Source organism: Microtus pennsylvanicus, chromosome 2, assembly GCF_037038515.1.
Source record: "Microtus pennsylvanicus isolate mMicPen1 chromosome 2, mMicPen1.hap1, whole genome shotgun sequence".
In the NCBI taxonomy this organism is placed as follows: Eukaryota; Metazoa; Chordata; class Mammalia; order Rodentia; family Cricetidae; genus Microtus; species Microtus pennsylvanicus.
In genome coordinates this window covers 31,827,573-31,845,892 of record NC_134580.1, presented here as the reverse complement: position 1 = coordinate 31,845,892, position 18,320 = coordinate 31,827,573, and the positions used below count along the sequence as shown (strand labels likewise).

Genomic DNA, 18,320 nt, shown 5'->3' with positions numbered 1-18,320 from the left:
GGTCCTGTGGTGACAAGAGACAGATGGCAGCACCCCCAACACACTGCCAGGATACCAGCGCTGCAAGGAAGGGTTATTTCTTACAGAGCAGAGGCTGCCGGGAGGAGCATTTTGCCCCACGCCGCTGTGCAGGTGTGTTGGGTGAGCTCACAGTTGCCCCCCGGGCATGCCCAGCCCACTAATCATTCACAGCTCGACAGCTCTGCTGCCCAACCCACTTCTAAGGTGGATAAAAAGGGGCCTTGAAGCGGCTAAGTAACAGAGCCACCCACAGCGTCCTGTTGAGCGCCGACCTTGCCAGCACCTCCCCACTCCCAGCGCCCAGTGCTCTTGCTCCTTCAGGGACAACCATCATGTCTCGCCAGTCGAGTGTGTCCTTCCGAAGCGGGGGCAGCCGCTCTTTCAGCGCCGCCTCTGCCATCACCCCGTCTGTCTCTCGTACCAGCTTCAGCTCGGTGTCCCGCAGTGGTGGTGGTGGTGGTGGCAGGGTCAGCCTTGGGGGTGCTTATGGATCAGGTGGCTATGGCAGCCGGAGCCTGTACAATGTGGGGGGCTCCAAAAGGATATCATTCAGCTCTGGCGGTGGCAGCTTCAGGAACCGATTTGGTGCTGGTGCTGGAGGCAGCTTTGGCTTTGGAGGAGGAGCCGGCAGTGGATTTGGCTTCGGTGGTGGAGCTGGTAGTGGCTTTGGCTTCGGTGGTGGAGCTGGCTTTGGTGGTGGCTATGGGGGTGCTGGTTTCCCTGTGTGCCCCCCTGGAGGCATCCAAGAGGTCACCGTTAACCAGAACCTCCTCACCCCTCTGAACCTGCAAATCGACCCCACCATCCAGCGGGTGAGGACTGAGGAGCGCGAGCAGATCAAGACCCTCAACAACAAGTTTGCCTCCTTCATTGACAAGGTGAGATATGGTTCTGTCCAGGGCAGATAAGTGGGTGTAAAATCTGGAATGAATGCTAAAGACAGCGGTGGAGGGAAGATGCTCTAGGCTTTGCTCAATCATTGCCATTGTCTCTAGGTGACTCTGTCCTGATGTTGTCCCCTCCTTAGTTAGATAGCAGCTGGCAATCAGGATCAGAGTTTCTCTCCTTCAGAGGGTACCCCATAAGGGTGTCTGATTCCAGTGCACTGAGATGAGCTCAGGCCTCTGATAACCAGATTGCATAGAGGCTGAGGTGTCTCTCTCTAGGGCAGGCAGTCTGGGAGTCTTTTCAGCCCCTGCGAATCAGACCACACTCCAGCCAGTCACTACCGGGATCTCTGTGCCCTGCATGAGGGAACTACCTTCCCTAGAGGGAGGATATTGAGAAGGTCCATGCCAACTGTATTTACAGGTCACAGGCCAGGCACTGAACACAGGGTTTGGTGGGAACAGCATGTGACAAGTGCACAGTAGTAAAAACTTCACAGAAACTGAAACTTCTCCCTCTCACACTCGGCCCCCTCCAGGTGCGCTTCCTGGAGCAGCAGAACAAGGTCCTGGACACCAAGTGGGCCCTGCTGCAGGAGCAGGGCACCAAGACCGTGAGGCAGAACCTGGAGCCTTTGTTTGAGCAGTACATTAACAACCTCAGGAGGCAGCTGGATGGAGTTCTGGGAGAGAGGGGCCGCCTGGACTCAGAGCTGAGGAACATGCAGGATCTGGTGGAGGACTTCAAGAACAAGTGAGTTGTAGTGGGATGGAAAGAGAGGCTCCGGGGTCTCCCTGGCACCATGTCTGCTCCATAGCTGGGCCTAGGTGTCTGTCTTTCCCACGAGTGAGGAGCATGCGCACTACGCCACTAAGACAACACTCCGAGCCTCTGCTAGAAAGTTCCAGTCCCAGGCTTGGCTCCGCTCCAAAGCATTTACCCACCTGCCTGGGTAACAGCATGTGCCCCTAGCACCACCTGGTGAACTGGCCGTCCTGGAACCTTCCCTCTTTGGGGATCTTCTCCTAGCGCGCTCAAAACATGAAGCAAAGCCCTTGATAGTTTCCGTTCCTAGAGGAACCCAGCTGGATGGCTCCAAGAATTCCCTTAGCCACACCAATTGGCTCCTGCTTCTTCCGTGGGCTGCTAGTGTTTTATTTCTTTGTGTGTTCCTGGTGGTGTTGGAGAGTGAACTCACTTGCATGCTAAGCATGTGCTCTGTCACTGAGCTACACCCCCACTCCTGAGGATCATTGCTGATCCAAGTGAACAGTAGTGATTCTAAATGAGTATTTGGTAGGCAGTTTCCGAGAAGGCAGCATCTCACAGGGTAAGGACTTGCCCAGGTCTCATGATAGCCCATTTGTCTGTCCGTGAGATGTGAACAGACTCCTCCTTCCAGTGTGGAAGCATGTTCACATGACTGCACAGAGACCCTTTACCTGCCCCTGACCATCCGACCAATGCTTCCTGTTCCTTTTTCCTTCAGGTATGAGGATGAGATCAACAAGCGTACCACTGCTGAGAATGAGTTTGTCATGCTGAAGAAGGTACGTGTGGTGGAGAGAACCCATAGCCCTGGGCTGTGCTCTCCTGGGGGGTGGAGCCATTTAAGGCAGGTGCAGGTTGTTTGATGACCACCACTGCTATTTCTTTAGGATGTGGATGCTGCCTACATGAACAAGGTGGAGCTAGAGGCCAAGGTCGATGCCCTGATGGACGAGATCAACTTCATGAAGATGTTCTTTGATGCGGTAAGCAATTAGCCGAAATTTCTCCTGTGGGTGTTTTATTATGATACAATAAATGGGAGATTTCAATGAAACTCATTAAATAACAGGATCAGATGACTGACTTCAAGTGTCCCTATAGGAGCTGTCCCAGATGCAGACACATGTCTCAGACACATCCGTGGTCCTGTCCATGGACAACAACCGCAGCCTGGACCTGGACAGCATCATCGCTGAAGTCAAGGCCCAGTACGAGGACATTGCCAACCGCAGCCGAACAGAGGCTGAGTCTTGGTACCAGACCAAGGTGGGTGCCGGGGTGAATATCAGGGCTGCAACTGTCTAGAGGTCCTAGCAGTGCTAAGGACAGGACTCCCAGGGCTGCTGAGGCCACTGGGAGTAAACTGCAGGGGAGCCAGCTATCTGTTTTCCACAAAACCCAGGAACTTGGGCAGAGTTTCATGGCAGTACCTTTAGGAAAGCCAAGATTCTCACGAAGTTACTTAAGATTAGCTCCCTCTTGCAAAGGCCCAAAACAGTCCCAGACCCCAGAGGACTCCATTACCACTCTTCACAGTTCCTGCCGGTGAACTTGGGGAAAGTGTATTTCATCCTGTGTTAACTATATTTTCCTTCTCTTTTGGTGGCATTAGTATGAGGAGCTGCAACAGACAGCTGGTCGGCATGGCGACGACCTGAGAAACACCAAGCATGAGATCTCGGAGATGAACCGAATGATCCAGAGGCTGAGATCTGAAATTGATAATGTCAAGAAGCAGGTAAGGAGAAATTAAAAGAGGACAAAGGGGTTCTGGATTTACGAAGGAAGACATCTTTTGTTTTGCATTTGACACATGTACACACATACACACTCATGCACGCACGCACACACACATGCATGCACACACACATGCATGCACGCAAGTGTACACCAAGCTGGAACAATTCACAATGCTGCCATATTTCACCACTTATAATATCCAGGATGTACTAGTTTTTTCTAGGGCTCCAGGTTTGGTATATCTGACTTCGGCTCTCAGAAATGGACAGTGAGGACAATTCAGCCACCAACATGTCCCCACTGTTCCTTTTATCTCCACAGTGTGCCAACCTACAGAATGCCATTGCTGATGCAGAGCAGCGTGGAGAGCTGGCACTCAAAGATGCCAGGAACAAGTTGACCGAGCTAGAGGAGGCCCTGCAGAAGGCCAAGCAGGACATGGCACGGCTGCTGCGCGAGTACCAGGAGCTCATGAACACCAAGCTGGCCCTGGACGTGGAGATCGCCACCTACCGCAAGCTGCTGGAGGGCGAGGAGTGCAGGTGGGCAGACATGGTGTGCCTGAGATGGCCTTTCCTTTGAGAGAGGAGAGTGTGATGGAGGACGCAAGATGCACAAACAAATGGCTGAACACCACCCAGTTTCAGTCTGGCATGGGGTGACCGCGGGCTTTGACTGGTGTCTTTGACTTACTCCCCACTCCGTCCTCGGGGACTCTGTCCTCCCCAATCGGCTAAGTACCCCAGCAGATGTGTCCTGCACGGTGCCTTCCTTCTGCTTTGCTCATGCTCTTTTCTAGACCTCTGTGTCCCTGCCACACTCCTTGCCATCCTTAGTCTCCTCCACTGTTGAGATGCCTCTCATGACTACTCCAACTGACTGAAGCTCATTTCCTCTGGGTTCTCAAACTACTGTGTATTCTTCATCTTTTTCTGGCACAGGCATTGCTAACTGTGAGTTTCCTTCTGGCTTGCGGTCCCCTGCGGCACGCAGGATGCTATGGCAAAACCTGCTTTCTCATTGCCACATCACCATCGCCGCTGCTTACACACACTTTCCATGAACTGGGTGGAGGACGTGGGATTAGAATCTTCCTTTGACAGCCTGGCTCTGGGCCACATCCTCTTCTCCAGCCAAATCCTTCCAGAAAGCATGATCTTTTCTAACTTACAGGAATTTAGAGATATGCAGGGGCCTGGCTTTGGGGTGACCCTAACCATGACAATGAGAGGCTTGATTCACTCTTACCCCAACTTTTTGTCTTTCAGGCTGAGTGGAGAAGGAGTTGGACCAGTCAACATCTGTAAGTAACTTAGATCAACTCTAAAGCCCGCTGTTTCTAGATAGCAGACATTTCCATGCCAATAAATGATAACCAGACAGTGAGCAGCAGGTGGTGGGGGTGCACAAGCAGGGACATGAGGTGACACAGCTCCACCCGACCTCCTATAGGATTCATACATATTGAGCTTTGTTCTTAATACTTGGCTCTACCAAGTACCCGGCCCTATGCCTTGTCTCTGGTGTCTTCATTTTTTCTGTCAAGGACCCCAAATGAATAATTTAGTTCTTCTGGCTCATTCTGTTACTTTGTAAAAAGGTCAGGTATACACTCTTCCCAGGCAGGATCAAACATGTTAGCTGTGTGGAATAAATCTGTCTGACCCTTTTCACCCATTCCGCTTTTCTCCACAGCTGTTGTCACAAACAGTGTCTCTTCTGGCTACGGAGGAAGCAGCCTGGGCTTTGGCGGTGGCACTGGCTTTGCTGGTGGCCTCGGCAGCGGCCTTGGAGGAGGTGGCGGAGGTTACTACTCCAGCAGTAGCGGAGGCGGTGGTTTGGGTGGTGGGCTCAGTGTCGGGGGCTCTGGCTTCAGTGCAAGCAGTGGCCGTGGCATGGGCTTTGGCAGTGGTGGGGGCAGCAGCTCCAGTGTCAAATTTGTCTCTACCACCTCCTCCTCCCGGAGGAGCTTCAAGAGCTAAGAAGAGCTGCTGCAAGACCCTGGCCCTCATGGGCAGCCCCAGGCCCACGGAGATTGCTTCCTCTAGGCAGTCACCCAGGCCTACTCTTTCTGGAGAGTAGTCTAGACCAAGCCTACTGCAGAACCACATGGTTTTGGTTCCTAGGAGGCAATGAATCCCAACTTCTGGCCTCCCATGCCACAGCTCTACATTGTGCTGCAAGTCAGATTTTAGGTACCCGTAGATGGTCTTCGATGACACAGATATCCAAAGTTTTCCAGAATGGCAGCCACGAAAACAGAATTCTTACCCTGAAATCCACCTTACTTCTTGTTCTGACTTTCTCCAGAGTGTGTTCAATAAAATGCTTTTATAATATAAGCCTTCAAGTAGAATGGTTTTCTCCAGGTCTACTATCACCTAAGACCCCTCAAGGTGGGTCCTGTCCAGGTGTACTTGGTTTTTTTGTTGATTCCCAGGGAGGACTCTGAAAGGGGGCGTGGCACCATGGGTGCTCCACAGGTCCCGGGAGGCAGAGAGGGAGGCTGTCTCTGCAAGGCACAAAGGGGAGTGTCCAGAGTCACACCAGGGTAGATTTAGAGCCCTGTGTTGAAGTGGGGGGCTACTTAGGGCAGCCTGATTGGTAAGGAACAGATAGATGGGCAAATGGGTTCAACTGAGGTTGGTAGGTAAAGACTCTATTGGCACAGAATTCCAAAAGGCATAAAAGATGCTGGGATTTTCTATCACCATGGGTACCAAGAGAGTCAACAGGCATTTTGTGTCAGTGTCAGGGATGTAGTACTACACAGTTCACCAAGTAACGCTGGTGATTTATCTGAGATGCCAGGGCCTCTGCGTGTGGCACTGGCATTCCCTCTTAGGTGAGCTCCCTTGCACTCATGCACAAGTGAATGTCTAAAATAAATCCCATTTAAGGATGCCTGGGAAGCCGTGTAGTGAGCCTTCGGAGGTGAAGGCTGTTAAAGTAGACCCTGAATAGAGTGTTGTGAGCCAAACTCATGAGAGGTATGGGCTGATGAGTCAGTGCTTTCAGCAATGTTTGTTGTAGGTACTTTATTGCCATGACCTTAAGGCTGTGGAACTCTATTGTGCAGAACAATTCGTTCTTTCCAAGTATACACAGAGGCCCAGCTATGTCGTTTGGAGTGGGTGGAACGTCTCTCTTCCCTAGGCAGATCCCATGAAGCAACCCATCAGAGCATCTGCCTCAATAACACTGATGCGGCTATTTTGACTTGGAAAGGAAGGCCCACAAAGTCCATTTCTTTCAAAAGAAAGTTTGTAGGTATCAAAGACTTAATCTATTGACTCAAATTTTAAGAGTCAATATGATTGTGGGGACACTTAGGAATTAATAGGTCTGATGCGTTAGAAGAGGGATCTGGTTCTCCTTTGAATCCAGTCGCTACAATCCCCACAGCTGCAGGAGCACCCTGTGTGTAGGACCGCCACACAGAAGTGCCATTGGACTCCAGCATGGACTAAAGCCATGAAGTTTTGTCATCTAGAGCATTTCAGCAGCTGTGACTACAATTCCTGGCTTGTATGGCCAAGGCCCAAAGCCAACCAGCACAGCTTTTGATCAGTTTTGCTCTACAGATTCTTTCAGAGTAGCTGAGATTTCCTCTTATATCAAATTGTGGAATATTGTTGCATTATTCTGCTTCCCCCAATTTCAACCCTCTCCCTCCTCTCTCTGCCGTTTGTGGGTGCACTATGGGAGGCCGGAGACTTGGTTGATACTTGTCTCTCTCTGGAGAGTCCCATATCATCATTACCGGGGTGGAGCTGCTCCCCCAGAGGCCTGGGAAGTATCACTAGCAGTCAATGAATGTGGTAGGGCCTGTTGGCGTGTGGCATCAGCATGCCACATGGTAACTCTCTTCCACTGTCAATGGGACCATTTACTGCAGGTTTATCTGTCTTCCTTGCACACTCCATCAAAAGAGGGCTGTGTGAGCCTGAGACATGAAAGGTACGCCCCGCTGAGCTTAACATCAGTCCTGCTTTACAGCAGAACTGGCAAACAGAACTTAACACGGAGCATGGAGAGAGCCCTGGACTGAGACACAGCATCCAAGGGTATTTTAATGAGAGACCCAACCCTACACTCCTCCTAAGTGACAATTAACTGTGACTTCTGATTCAGACCAATGAAACCTATAAAGTGGATCTTACAAAGGTAACCCGAAGCAACGGAGATCTGTGCTACACACAGCATGCTAACAAAGTTCGCTCAGGCAGCGTAGCAGCTTGAAGTACATGCTGCAAGCTAGATGACAAACCACAGCAAGAGACAGATGACTCTGTGGTGGCGAAGCTGGGGGACAGTCACTGCCCCCATTCCAAAGACTGTCCCAAGCCCTAGTTTCTGATGACCTTTCAGCTGTGAGAGCCGTGTCCCCCCAGCACACCTGTAGGTATTTACACAAAGCCGAACACATGGAAGACAGCAATCCCTCCTCACTCAGCAGAGATCTGAGCCCACGGAGCAAACTGCTGTCTCCCTCCCAGAAGGGAGAGACAGGCAGAAAATAATAGATTTTTAGTTTGCTGGGGTAGAGAGCGCCACCAGGAGGAAGATCAAAAGGGCACTTGACAGACAGAGAGCTCAGTACCATGAGGCAACTCAGGCTGGGGAAACAGCCTTGCTTTAGTGAGTTTTGCCTCTAGGGGCTCTACCAAGTCTGTGTACGGAAGGCTGGAGAAAAAAAATCCCCTCATGTCTCCAGCAGGGGGAGCAGAAAAGAACTGTTTTAGAAACTATCAGAGTTTTATTCTTAACCGCCTGCCTCTCTTTGGACAAGGGATTAAATCACAACTGATTTTGTTGAGGGTCCAGGCAAGCCTAATTGATCTGAAAGAAGGGAAACAGGAAAGGCTAAGAAACAATGTTCTACTGTAATGAAATGGGGGGCTCCAGGCAGGGCATGTTTACAAATTCTTCAATTAGGGCTCTCTGGAATGAGACTATAATGATAAAACCCAATGAAACTGAAAGGCACACACACAGAGGAGAGGTCCAGGAGAAATGGGTCTGAAGATGATAAACCTTGCTTGTGAGGATAGGCTGCAGAGGTGCAGCCCATGTGAGTGGAAATACTAGAAAACAGGGTTAAAGGACTGGACAGAAGAACCAAAAACAAACAAACAAATAAGACCCCTCCCCGAGTCAATAATGACAAGCCTCTCCTAACATTAATGTCAGCCACGAAATCACAGACACAGGAACACAATACACTCACTTCACACTTCAGAACATCAGTGATAAAGAGGAAAGCTTTGGAAGAAGCCAGAGAGAAAAAGCAGATGACCTACCAAGGAGTGAAAACAATAATCAGACATGTGGCTTCTGCAGAGAATTCCTTCCTCATGGGTCAGGAGGAGAGTGGCTCAAGACAGTCAACACTAAGGAAACAAACCCCATTAACACAGAAATTCAGCATTTCTTAAACCTTCTCTACAAAAGTGAAAGACAGTCAGGTATGGTGGCCCACATATGTAATTCCATCACTAATAAGCCCAAGGGAGGAGGGTTGCTAATTTGAAGTCAGCCTGGGCTACACAGCAAGTTCAGAGCCAGCTTGGGAAACTTGGTAAGATCCTGTCTCAAAATAGGAGAATGCTTTCAAAACGCTGGGAATATGGCTCAGTCAGTGGTCAGTACTTGCCCCTCATATACAAGTCCTGGGCTTCATCCCCAGCACTGGAAAAAAGTGAAAGAGAGAAATAGTTTTCCTTAGACAAACAAGCAGTCCTGCCCTGGAAGAAGCTTTTCAGAATTCTTCATTGAGTAGGAACACTGCAGAGGTCAGAAACAGACCTTCATTAAAGGAAGAATGAACATGGAGAAGGAATAAACAAAGGAAAAGCTTTTGTGTTTCTCTTTTTCGTTGATCCAACACAGTCTGCTCAAAATTATAATGGCAACTGTATCTTCGATGTGTTTGTAATGTTCTCGTGAAACGATGACGGCCATGATGTAGAAGACGGGAGAAGGACATGGGGTACGTGGCTACTACAAAGAACTCGCCATGGTTCTGAACTGAGACTGTGTCCTTTGAAAGTAGTATTTATTGAAAAAAATGTGCTGGTGCGCTCCTGTGCTTCAGCGAGGCCCTTCCAGCCCCTCCCTCAAATAGCTTTACAGATGCAAGGCAATCAAACTCGCAGTGGGATGTTATGCTTAGACTGTCAAAGTGCTTTCAAAAGTTTTTACACAGACGTAAAGAGCCTAGAACAGCCCAATGTCAAAGAAGAACTGAGGCAGAAGAATGACTCTTACTGCAAATCCACAGTCATCGAGGCCATGCAGCACATGGAGGAACTGAAACGTTGGGAAATGGCCCAAAGGCAGATCAGCTGGTCCTTGGCAAAGACGCAAAGGCACTCCAGTAGGGCAGGAAGTCTTTCTAAACAGAGAGTTCTGCAACAACTGTATACTCATTCACAAAAACGACAACCTAGGTACCTTTAATTTTCCACAAATTTAACTCAAATTGTTCATAGCACAACATGTAAAGGGGAAAAGTATAGAATCCCTACAGGTAGCAAAGGAGAGAACCCAGACAACCTCAGGCAATGTGTTGGTAGATATAGTAAGAGAACCATTGAAGAAGTAGCTGGTAAGCTAGTCCTCACTAAAATTAAACTCTGTTCCATAAAGAACACCAAGAGGATGAGTAGTCAAGCTGCAGATTGGAAGAAAAGGGATTCAGACAGTTGCATAAAGTGTACAAAGATCTCCACAAGAACGCTCAGTGATAAGAGAACAAGTCACTTGGATATCAGTGTGTTAGTGAGCAGAGAAGGCACATCACTCAATTGATAATGCATAGTCCGATGGCACATAGCCACAGGTGAGCTGTTCATTATCACATTATGTCGGAGAAGCACAAATGGGACATCACTAGGGCTAGGCGAACGGTGTCCAAACCCAGACCCCGGACACCACCCAGTTCTGGCAGTGCTGTGAACAAAAGGAAGTCCTGGTTGAAGGCAGTGAGATACAAAATCAGCCAGTCACTTTGGGACAGACTTTGGTAGTTTCTTACAAAGTTAAACATACTTGCATCAAATATAGCAATCATAGTCCCTGGCATTTGCACAAATGAGCTGAAAGTACCTGACAATCCAGGAACCTCCACATGGACTTTTAAACCAGCCATATTCTTTTTTTTTTCTTTATTTTTTTTTTACTTTTTTTTTAGTTGTTGAAAAAAAAATTTCTGCCTCCTCCCCATTTCCCATTTCCCTCCCCCTCCTCCCACACATTGCCCCTCCCCTTAATCCCCTCCCCCTCTCCCCTTCCCCCCACTCCATTCCCCTCCCTCTCGAGAATGAAGAGCAGTCCAGATTCCCTGCCCTTCGGGAAGTCCAAGGTCCTTCCACTTCTATCTAGGTCCAGGAGGGTGAGCATCCAAACAGGCTAGGCTCCCACAAAGCCAGTTCATGTATTAGGATCGAAACCTAGTGCCATTGTCCTTGGCTTCTCATCAGCCTTCATTGTCCGCCATGTTCAGAAAGTTCAAGAATCAGCCATATTCTTGAATACCAAACTACCTGCTGTCCTTCAGAAGGCCGACAGACAGACTGTGGTGTATCAAGAAAATAAATATTATTCTGGATTTAAAAAGAGCTATTAATTCATGAAAATGCACAAAGACAACTTAAATGTACATTACTAAATGCAAATAACTGATCTGAAAAGGTTATGGTTGGAAGCATCTAATATCTATTTATCATCTATTCATCTATTATCAATCAATCAATCAATCTTTCTGTCTATCATCTATCAATTTATCTATCATCTATTTATCTATCATCAATTAATCAATCTTTCTGTCTGCCTATTTATCTACCTACCTACCTACCTACCTACCTACCTACCTACCACCTATCAAACAATCAATCTATCACTGTCTATTTATCTATCTATCCTGTATCAATCAGTTTGTCTATCTACCCAGGCTCCAGCAGATCTGTGATCCATAGCCCTAGTACAATCCATGAGCATCCAATGAAAGAAACATACCTTGAATTTGAAACCTGAGTCAGTGAAAGAAACACTTTGTCCCTAAACCCAGAGGCAGAGAAAAACACTCCGAATCTGAAACCAGAGCCCCTAGAACAAACTTTGCCTCTAGAATATTAGCCTGTTAAAAAAAAATTGGAACCAAAAAGCTAAAAAGAACCAAAGGAAAATAACACAGTTTGGCCCTAAAATCAAAGCCATCCCCGCCCCCCAAACACACATATAAAACCAACCAATCCCTGAGCAGGAAAAACAGACCAATCTCTGAGTAACCTCTAGTCTGGAGGCATGACTTCGCATAGGAGTCTAGAGAAGTAGTAACCCCTAGCCTAGAGATGTACCATGCCTTTTTCTGACCTTAGCCCAGAGAGGGCAGCCGATCCTAAGCCTGTAGACTCTTGGAATTCTCCTCACCCCATGCCAGCAGCCAATCCCAAGCCTTGTAGACTTGGAATTCCCCAAGCCTTCCCATCTATAAATCCCCCCCCTCACATACCTCTCAGGGTCTCTTTTGGCCTGTTTCTGTTGCTGCTGTTGCTGCCACTGCCATTCTGGACAGATGGAGGGACCCAAGTTAACTTGCAACAAAGGCTCTTTGCTCTTGTGTTGGATACAGTCTTGTGGTTGTAATTTGGAGATCTGAACTTTGGACATATCTATCTATCATCTATCTATCTATCTCTACCTGTCTATCTATATCTATCTATCATCTGTTATCTATCAGTCTATCATCTGTCAATCAGTCTATCTATCTATCTATCTATCTATCTATCTATCTATCTATCTATCTTTCTATCATCTATCTATCTATCTCTACCTGTCTATCTATATCTATCTATCATCTATCATCTGTTATTATCAATCAGCCTATCATCTAAAAATCAGTCTGTCTATCTATCTATCTATCTATCTATCTATCTATCTATCTATCTATCTATCCCATCTACCTACCCATTGTTCAATCACTTATCAATCAGTCCATCTATATCTATCTATCATCTATTTTTTTATCATCTATCTACCATCCATCTTCTATCATCTGTCTATTATCTATAATCACATTCTAGAAAAAGACTCAGAAAGATAAAAGACAAGAAGCCGACAATGACAGGAAGCAGAAAGGATAAGTGAATCACGGGATTAAGGTTTTAATCATAGGATTTTTCTAGATCAATGAAATTCCATCATTGCATGTTCTTCAAGTCTCACAGAAGAGACAAGAGCTGGATGACCCTCACATTAACCATGCACTTGAGGGGTAACAACGTGTCAGGCAGGTTCATGCACTGTAACCCTCATAGCACCTGGCTGGAGGGTGGCCACAGTGGGGCACACTGCTTAGTTGTGTTATGAACAAAGTGTTGCTTCAAGAAGGGAAGTTTACTTTCAAAAACAGTGCAATAGCTTTTGAAAACTCACATACATTTGCTGTCAGTGCATGAATTCCATTTTAAGGTATCTATTTATGCAAAGTGATATTTATGTTCCTAGAAATTCTAGTGTGTTCAACTCTCATTTATTCAGTAGAACCCCTAGCTGGAAATATCTCAGGAATTTTTGAACAGGAATTGATATGGGAAGTCTTTCTATATATGTGTTGCTTTTATTGGTTAATGGATAAAGAAACTGTTTTGGCCTGTGATAGAGGAGAGTAGAGGAAGGTGGAAAAACTAAACTGAATGCTGGGAGAAAGAAGGTGGAGTCAGTAAGATGCCATGTAGCAGCCAGAGGAGAAAGATGCAAACCGCCAGTCAGAACCTTGCTCGTAGGCCACAAGCCTCATAATAAAATGTAAAATAATAGAAATGGATTAAGATGTAAGAGCTAGCTAAAAATACACTTAAGCTATTGGCCAAACAGTATTGCAATTAACACAGATTTCTGTGTGATTATTTTGGGAGTCTGGGTGGCCGGGAACGAACAAGCCGCCTCCGGCAACAAGGAATGTGTTAACCAAACATGACATATTCAAGTACCACTCAGCTACGAAGCACACTCAAAACACATTGTTGAGTGAAAGAGCCCAGATACACAAACAAACTAATATAATATAATAAATTATAAATTCATGTGTAACATGATATAAATATATACTGTATGGCTATTTGATGGAAAAATCAAATGTTTTCTTGGAGCAGTGGAATTCACAAGGATGAGCCCAAAGGAATTTTCTGGAGTAATGTGAATAAATATTCTATTTTTCTGATTTATAGATTATAGAGACACATGATTTTATCAGAATAATTTGAGTTCTACACACTTAAGATCCATGATTTTTTTTACACCTAATTTATACCTCAGCAAAATGTAGTTTTAAAAGAAAGGAAAAATATTTCCCTTTTCTTGTTTCCACAGTGTAGGTGGACAGAAAGTAGTTGCTGGATATAGAATCCAGGTTCACCAGTCCTCGAGAGACTCTAGGGCGCAGACTTTCCTCATCACAGCCAGTGTTCCTCTTGCCAGCTTAGAACAATCCAGGCTATTTCTTTCCAGTGTCTGAGGGAGGGCAAGGACCAAGGAGGAGGAAGTAGGCAGAACCCTTAGAGGCTTAAGTTGCAACATAAGTGCCACAGACTTGTGCCAGAGTTATCAATGATCTGTCATTAATCCCAACCTCAGGCTTCAGGTGAGATCATAAGGGCAGAAGGAGCCTCTGGATGCCAAGAAACACCAGCGCTGACAGTAAGGGTGCTGCTGTCCAGGGCGTCTGTGTTTCAGGAGCCAGATAACGTGGCTATGGGATTTTCAAGTAGACGTACTGCAAGTTTGTCCCATTGTGGAGAAACTGCTCATCACATTCAGAAGGTCTTGTTTTCCCCAGTTCCCCCAGGAGCCAAGTGTATTATTATGGTGAGATTCGCTAGGGCATCTTCACCTGGCCACTTGCATTATGCAAGCCAGCTGCCTTTGTGTTTCACTGGCAGCTTGTCAGAGTTCCCTGTCTCTCCTGCCCACTACATTTGTGACAGTCACACAGTCCAGTAAGGTGGATCCTGTAGTGGTGGTGAGGAAACCAGAGCACCAACGAGGCGGGGATTAGAGGGTAGGAAGCATTCCACTTGGAGACTGTCCTGGCCCCTTTGAGCCCTGACTTGGCTCTTTTTCATCTTGGGCATATGAGAAAAGCAGAAACTGCTTGGCACCTCTGCTAGGACCCCTGTCCTGCTCATCCAGGCCAGCCCTGGCCTGGTCGTGCCACTCGCTGCCCCTTTCCACCTTCCCAGCCATTCTGGAATCTTCAGCATCTCTTTTTGCTTCAGATCAAGGTAGTGTTCCTCCAACTAGTTTCTCAATTCTGACCAGCCAGGCCACAAGCTGTCCCTTCCTTGTAAATATGCTTTCAATCCCAAGCCCAGCTCTGCTCTTCTCAGTGCCCTAAACATTCAGTGTAACAAGGGCAAAGTAGATAAAAAGGAACCGAACATTTTCAAAATGTTTCTCCTGTAACAAGGATCTATACAAACAGATACCAAAATCAATTGATAAGACAAGCAAGATAGATCTACATACATGCGTGTCCCTTGTGGCACAGGGCAATTATCAGTCCTGCAGGTGCATCCCAGAACCCTCTGGCCCAGTGGTACTTTGGGTAGTGGAAATGGAAGTTACAATGTTTCTCTTCTCTGTAAAGAAGAGATCCAGGACACAGCTCAGTTTCAAAGTTCCAGTGGGTAACATCTGGGGATTAGGGATGGCAGTTCAGTGCTTGGAACCAAGCATCTTATGAAGCACTGTGAATAATGCCCTTGTAGTGACATCTGGGTTCCACAGTTGACCTAATGCAGAGACCCCATCCCACTGAAAATTGGTTTCCAGAGACTTTAGCTATAGTGGAAGCCACTCAGGTTTTCTGATATGTGACCTGGGGTGTGTTCTCTGCAAAAAGGGGGGTATGAGGGTGCAATTGCAACTACAAGGAGACTGAAGTTTTGAGCATATCAGGTGTAGTGATTACCCAACACTGGCTATGTAATAGCCGTCTGCTCGTCCCACCCCTGGAGCGGCAGAATCTGTTCTAACACGTGTGCCTAGCTGCACGTGTGTTTCTTTCTCCTGGGATACTCCTGAAGGATTGGCTCTGGGATTCCCTGGGAACAGCATCATCCTGCCCTGTGCTTTGCGGGATTATGTGCTTAGTCCTAAGCCTTCCACGATCGTCAACAGCTCCACCCAGGGAGGCTGAAAGGCAAGGCAAGTCATCTTGAGGAGACTTTCCCTGGGCCCCATCTTCAACACTTCCCTCTGACCCACCTCCATGCTGGGAACAGAGTGAGCAGTTCAGGCTACCCTCTGGCCAAGAACAGGACATTCTACATTCCATGGCCACCCAAGGCAGCTGCAGGCTGGACTGAATAGGATTCTTCCAGCACAGAGGAGAGGCTGGCTTCAGCAGTTGGCTAGGGAGGAGGTCAGCGGCCATTGAGTTACTCACCCAGCTTGCTTCTTCCCCCACATGTTTGTCTAAACGATCACCCTTTGTTCTCATCTTATTATGAAAGGTGGCCCTTCCTCACGGGCTCCTCTGGGAAACAGAGCTGCCTGGGGTGAGACTGTGGGGCGTGACTCGCAGCCACCAGGGAGAACTCAGGTAAGTCTCAAACCCTTTAGGGCTACTCTGGCCTAGAGCTCCCATGGATACTGAAGTAAGGTGTGAAGACACTTGCCTTCAATCCCAGCACCGAGAAGGCAGAGGCAGGGGTAGGTGGATTTCTGTGAGTTTAAGGCCAGCCTGGTCTACAGAGCTCAAGGTTACATATTGAGTTCCTATTTTTAAAAAAAGAAAAGAAATGAAAGAAAATGAAAATTGTGTGTGTGTGTGTGTGTGTGTGTGTGTGTGTGTGTGTGTGCTGACTCCTCCAGGTCACAGGAACAGGTTCTCGGAGTGCTCCCTAGCAGGTGACTAAGGAGATTTGATTTAAAATTTTAAAATAAAATTACTTTGTTTTAATTATCTCATAAATAAAGACATTATACAGTTAATTTTGGTAACTACTCAAACACCTGCCCAGCTGAGAGGATTTTATATTAGAACATCAGTTCTCAACCTGTGGGTCTCGACCCCTGTGGAGGCTGAAAGACCCTTTCACGGGGGCTGCATATCAGATATTCTGTATCCTGTATATCAGATATTTACAACATGATTTATAACAGTAGCAGAATACAGTTATGATGTAGCAACAAAAATAATTTTATGATTGAGGTCACCACAGCACTAGAACTGTATTAAAGGGTGGAAACATTAGGAAGGTTGAGAGCCACTGTATTAGAATCTGCATTACCAATCTACCAGTGGGCAAACTTGTGTCAGAAAGTCCAAAGACTCTTTACACACCAGTGGTATCCGGAGCATATGCCAAGCCTGGGGTCAGAGAGAAGGCTGAGGTTAACCAAACTCTGATGGGCTCAATGACTAAACGTGAGGTTCCTGCTGCAACTAAAGAACACACTTCATCTGAGGGTACCACCTTTAAAATGGTACAGTCACCTGTGCTGGACAATGGCAGAATGTCCCTGCACAGCCAGACACAGGGACCCAACAGAGGGTGAGCAGGTAGTCTGACCCCAACAGAGGAAACGGAGCCTACTGGACGTGAGCAAGACTCATGCTCTCTGATCATGAGACACAGCTCCTGCAGGCAGTAGGGTAGGCTCTGCCAATCCTGCTGGCAAGTCATTCTTCCTGTCCTGTTGCCATCACTTGAGGCTCTGGAGGATGCAAGGCAATCTCCTACGCATGGCTTTCAGGCCCTTGCTAGATAGGGCACAAACTTGGCGACAATGGCTTTGTTTCTCCTGCTGTCCTCCAGATACCCTCCCCACACACATATATACTAAACCTGTGTTCCACTTTCCAAATCTTCTCATGGATCCCTACACATTAAACTTCATCACGCTTCTGTCTAATAACAATAATTAGCTCCTCCTCATTGAGAGCTTACGTGTCATATACTGCACCAAGACTTCCATGGGAATTTTCTCATCTCTGCTTTACAATTCCGTGAGGAGGCGCAGTCACAATTTACACCTTCTCTATGGGTAGAAAAGTACATGTGAAGGGTGCAGTGGTTTGCATATGAGCACACAGGAACCTGCTCTGTCCGACCCCAGGGCTCATGCTCTGCGCCAGGGGTTGGCAAAGGATTTCCTTAAAGAAATGAAAAGCGAATTCTTCCGGCTTTGCAAATTGCAGTCTTGGTTGTCACAGTGTGAAGCAGTTGCAGACTTTGACATACACAGAATAAGGAAGTGAGAAGATACACCTGTTGCATCACTGACTTCCCCACCTTGCAGAGTGACCACACCCAGCGCCCCTACCTCGGTGGGTAGCGAGAATCAGCACTCCGAACCATGAGATGCACTTGTTTCCCAGAACTGGGTGGAAGCACATTCTTGGGGAAGCATTGTGCAATAGGGCGGAGGGACGACAACGGCTTCCGTTGTCTGGGGAAGGTCTCTATCCTGCCAGACGCTGACTTAGCACCTTTGAGGAGTCGGGAGCTTCCCACCCTCCTGGATGCTGGGTCCCCAACGTTCCAGAGAGCAGTGACTGAATTCAAAACAGTAACAGGACCTTACGCGGGCTCCGGTCAGGGCGGGAGTTGGCACCTCCTCCCACGGCTGCTTCTTGAGCTACTAGCTCTCAGAGACAGCACACCTGGAATTGCTCAGGGTTCCTCGCGCATGGTTTCTACTGCATGAGCAGGAAGAAGTGAACCTCACTCCCCTGCAAAGCAAACATAGATTTCCTTTGAAATTTGACTTTTTCAAGAAACGTGACTAGAAAAATAAATCGAGAATAGACTTGTGAAATCGCCAAACTTGTCAATGCCCATTTCAGTGATTAATCTGCATGCCCCCTCGACTTTCTGGACACACCCTAT

At 47.3% G+C, this 18,320-nt stretch overlaps 1 protein-coding gene across 2 annotated transcripts; it reads left to right on the top strand.

Annotated features, from left to right (window-relative positions):
* The first annotated feature begins 353 nt into the window (after positions 1 to 353).
* Krt5 (keratin 5) lies at positions 354 to 5,577 on the top strand. Of its 2 annotated transcripts, XM_075960725.1 has the most exons (10): positions 354 to 606; positions 640 to 899; positions 1,448 to 1,662; positions 2,399 to 2,459; positions 2,568 to 2,663; positions 2,782 to 2,946; positions 3,293 to 3,418; positions 3,742 to 3,962; positions 4,689 to 4,723; positions 5,116 to 5,577. In XM_075960725.1, exons 1-10 carry the CDS (start codon positions 354 to 356, stop codon positions 5,400 to 5,402), a joined length of 1,719 nt encoding a protein of 572 aa, XP_075816840.1. In that variant the 3' UTR covers positions 5,403 to 5,577. The 2 variants fall into 2 exon arrangements, with proteins under 2 accessions (XP_075816840.1, XP_075816839.1); XM_075960724.1 differs by having other exon boundaries at positions 354 to 899.
* Positions 5,578 to 18,320: the final 12,743 nt, after the last annotated feature.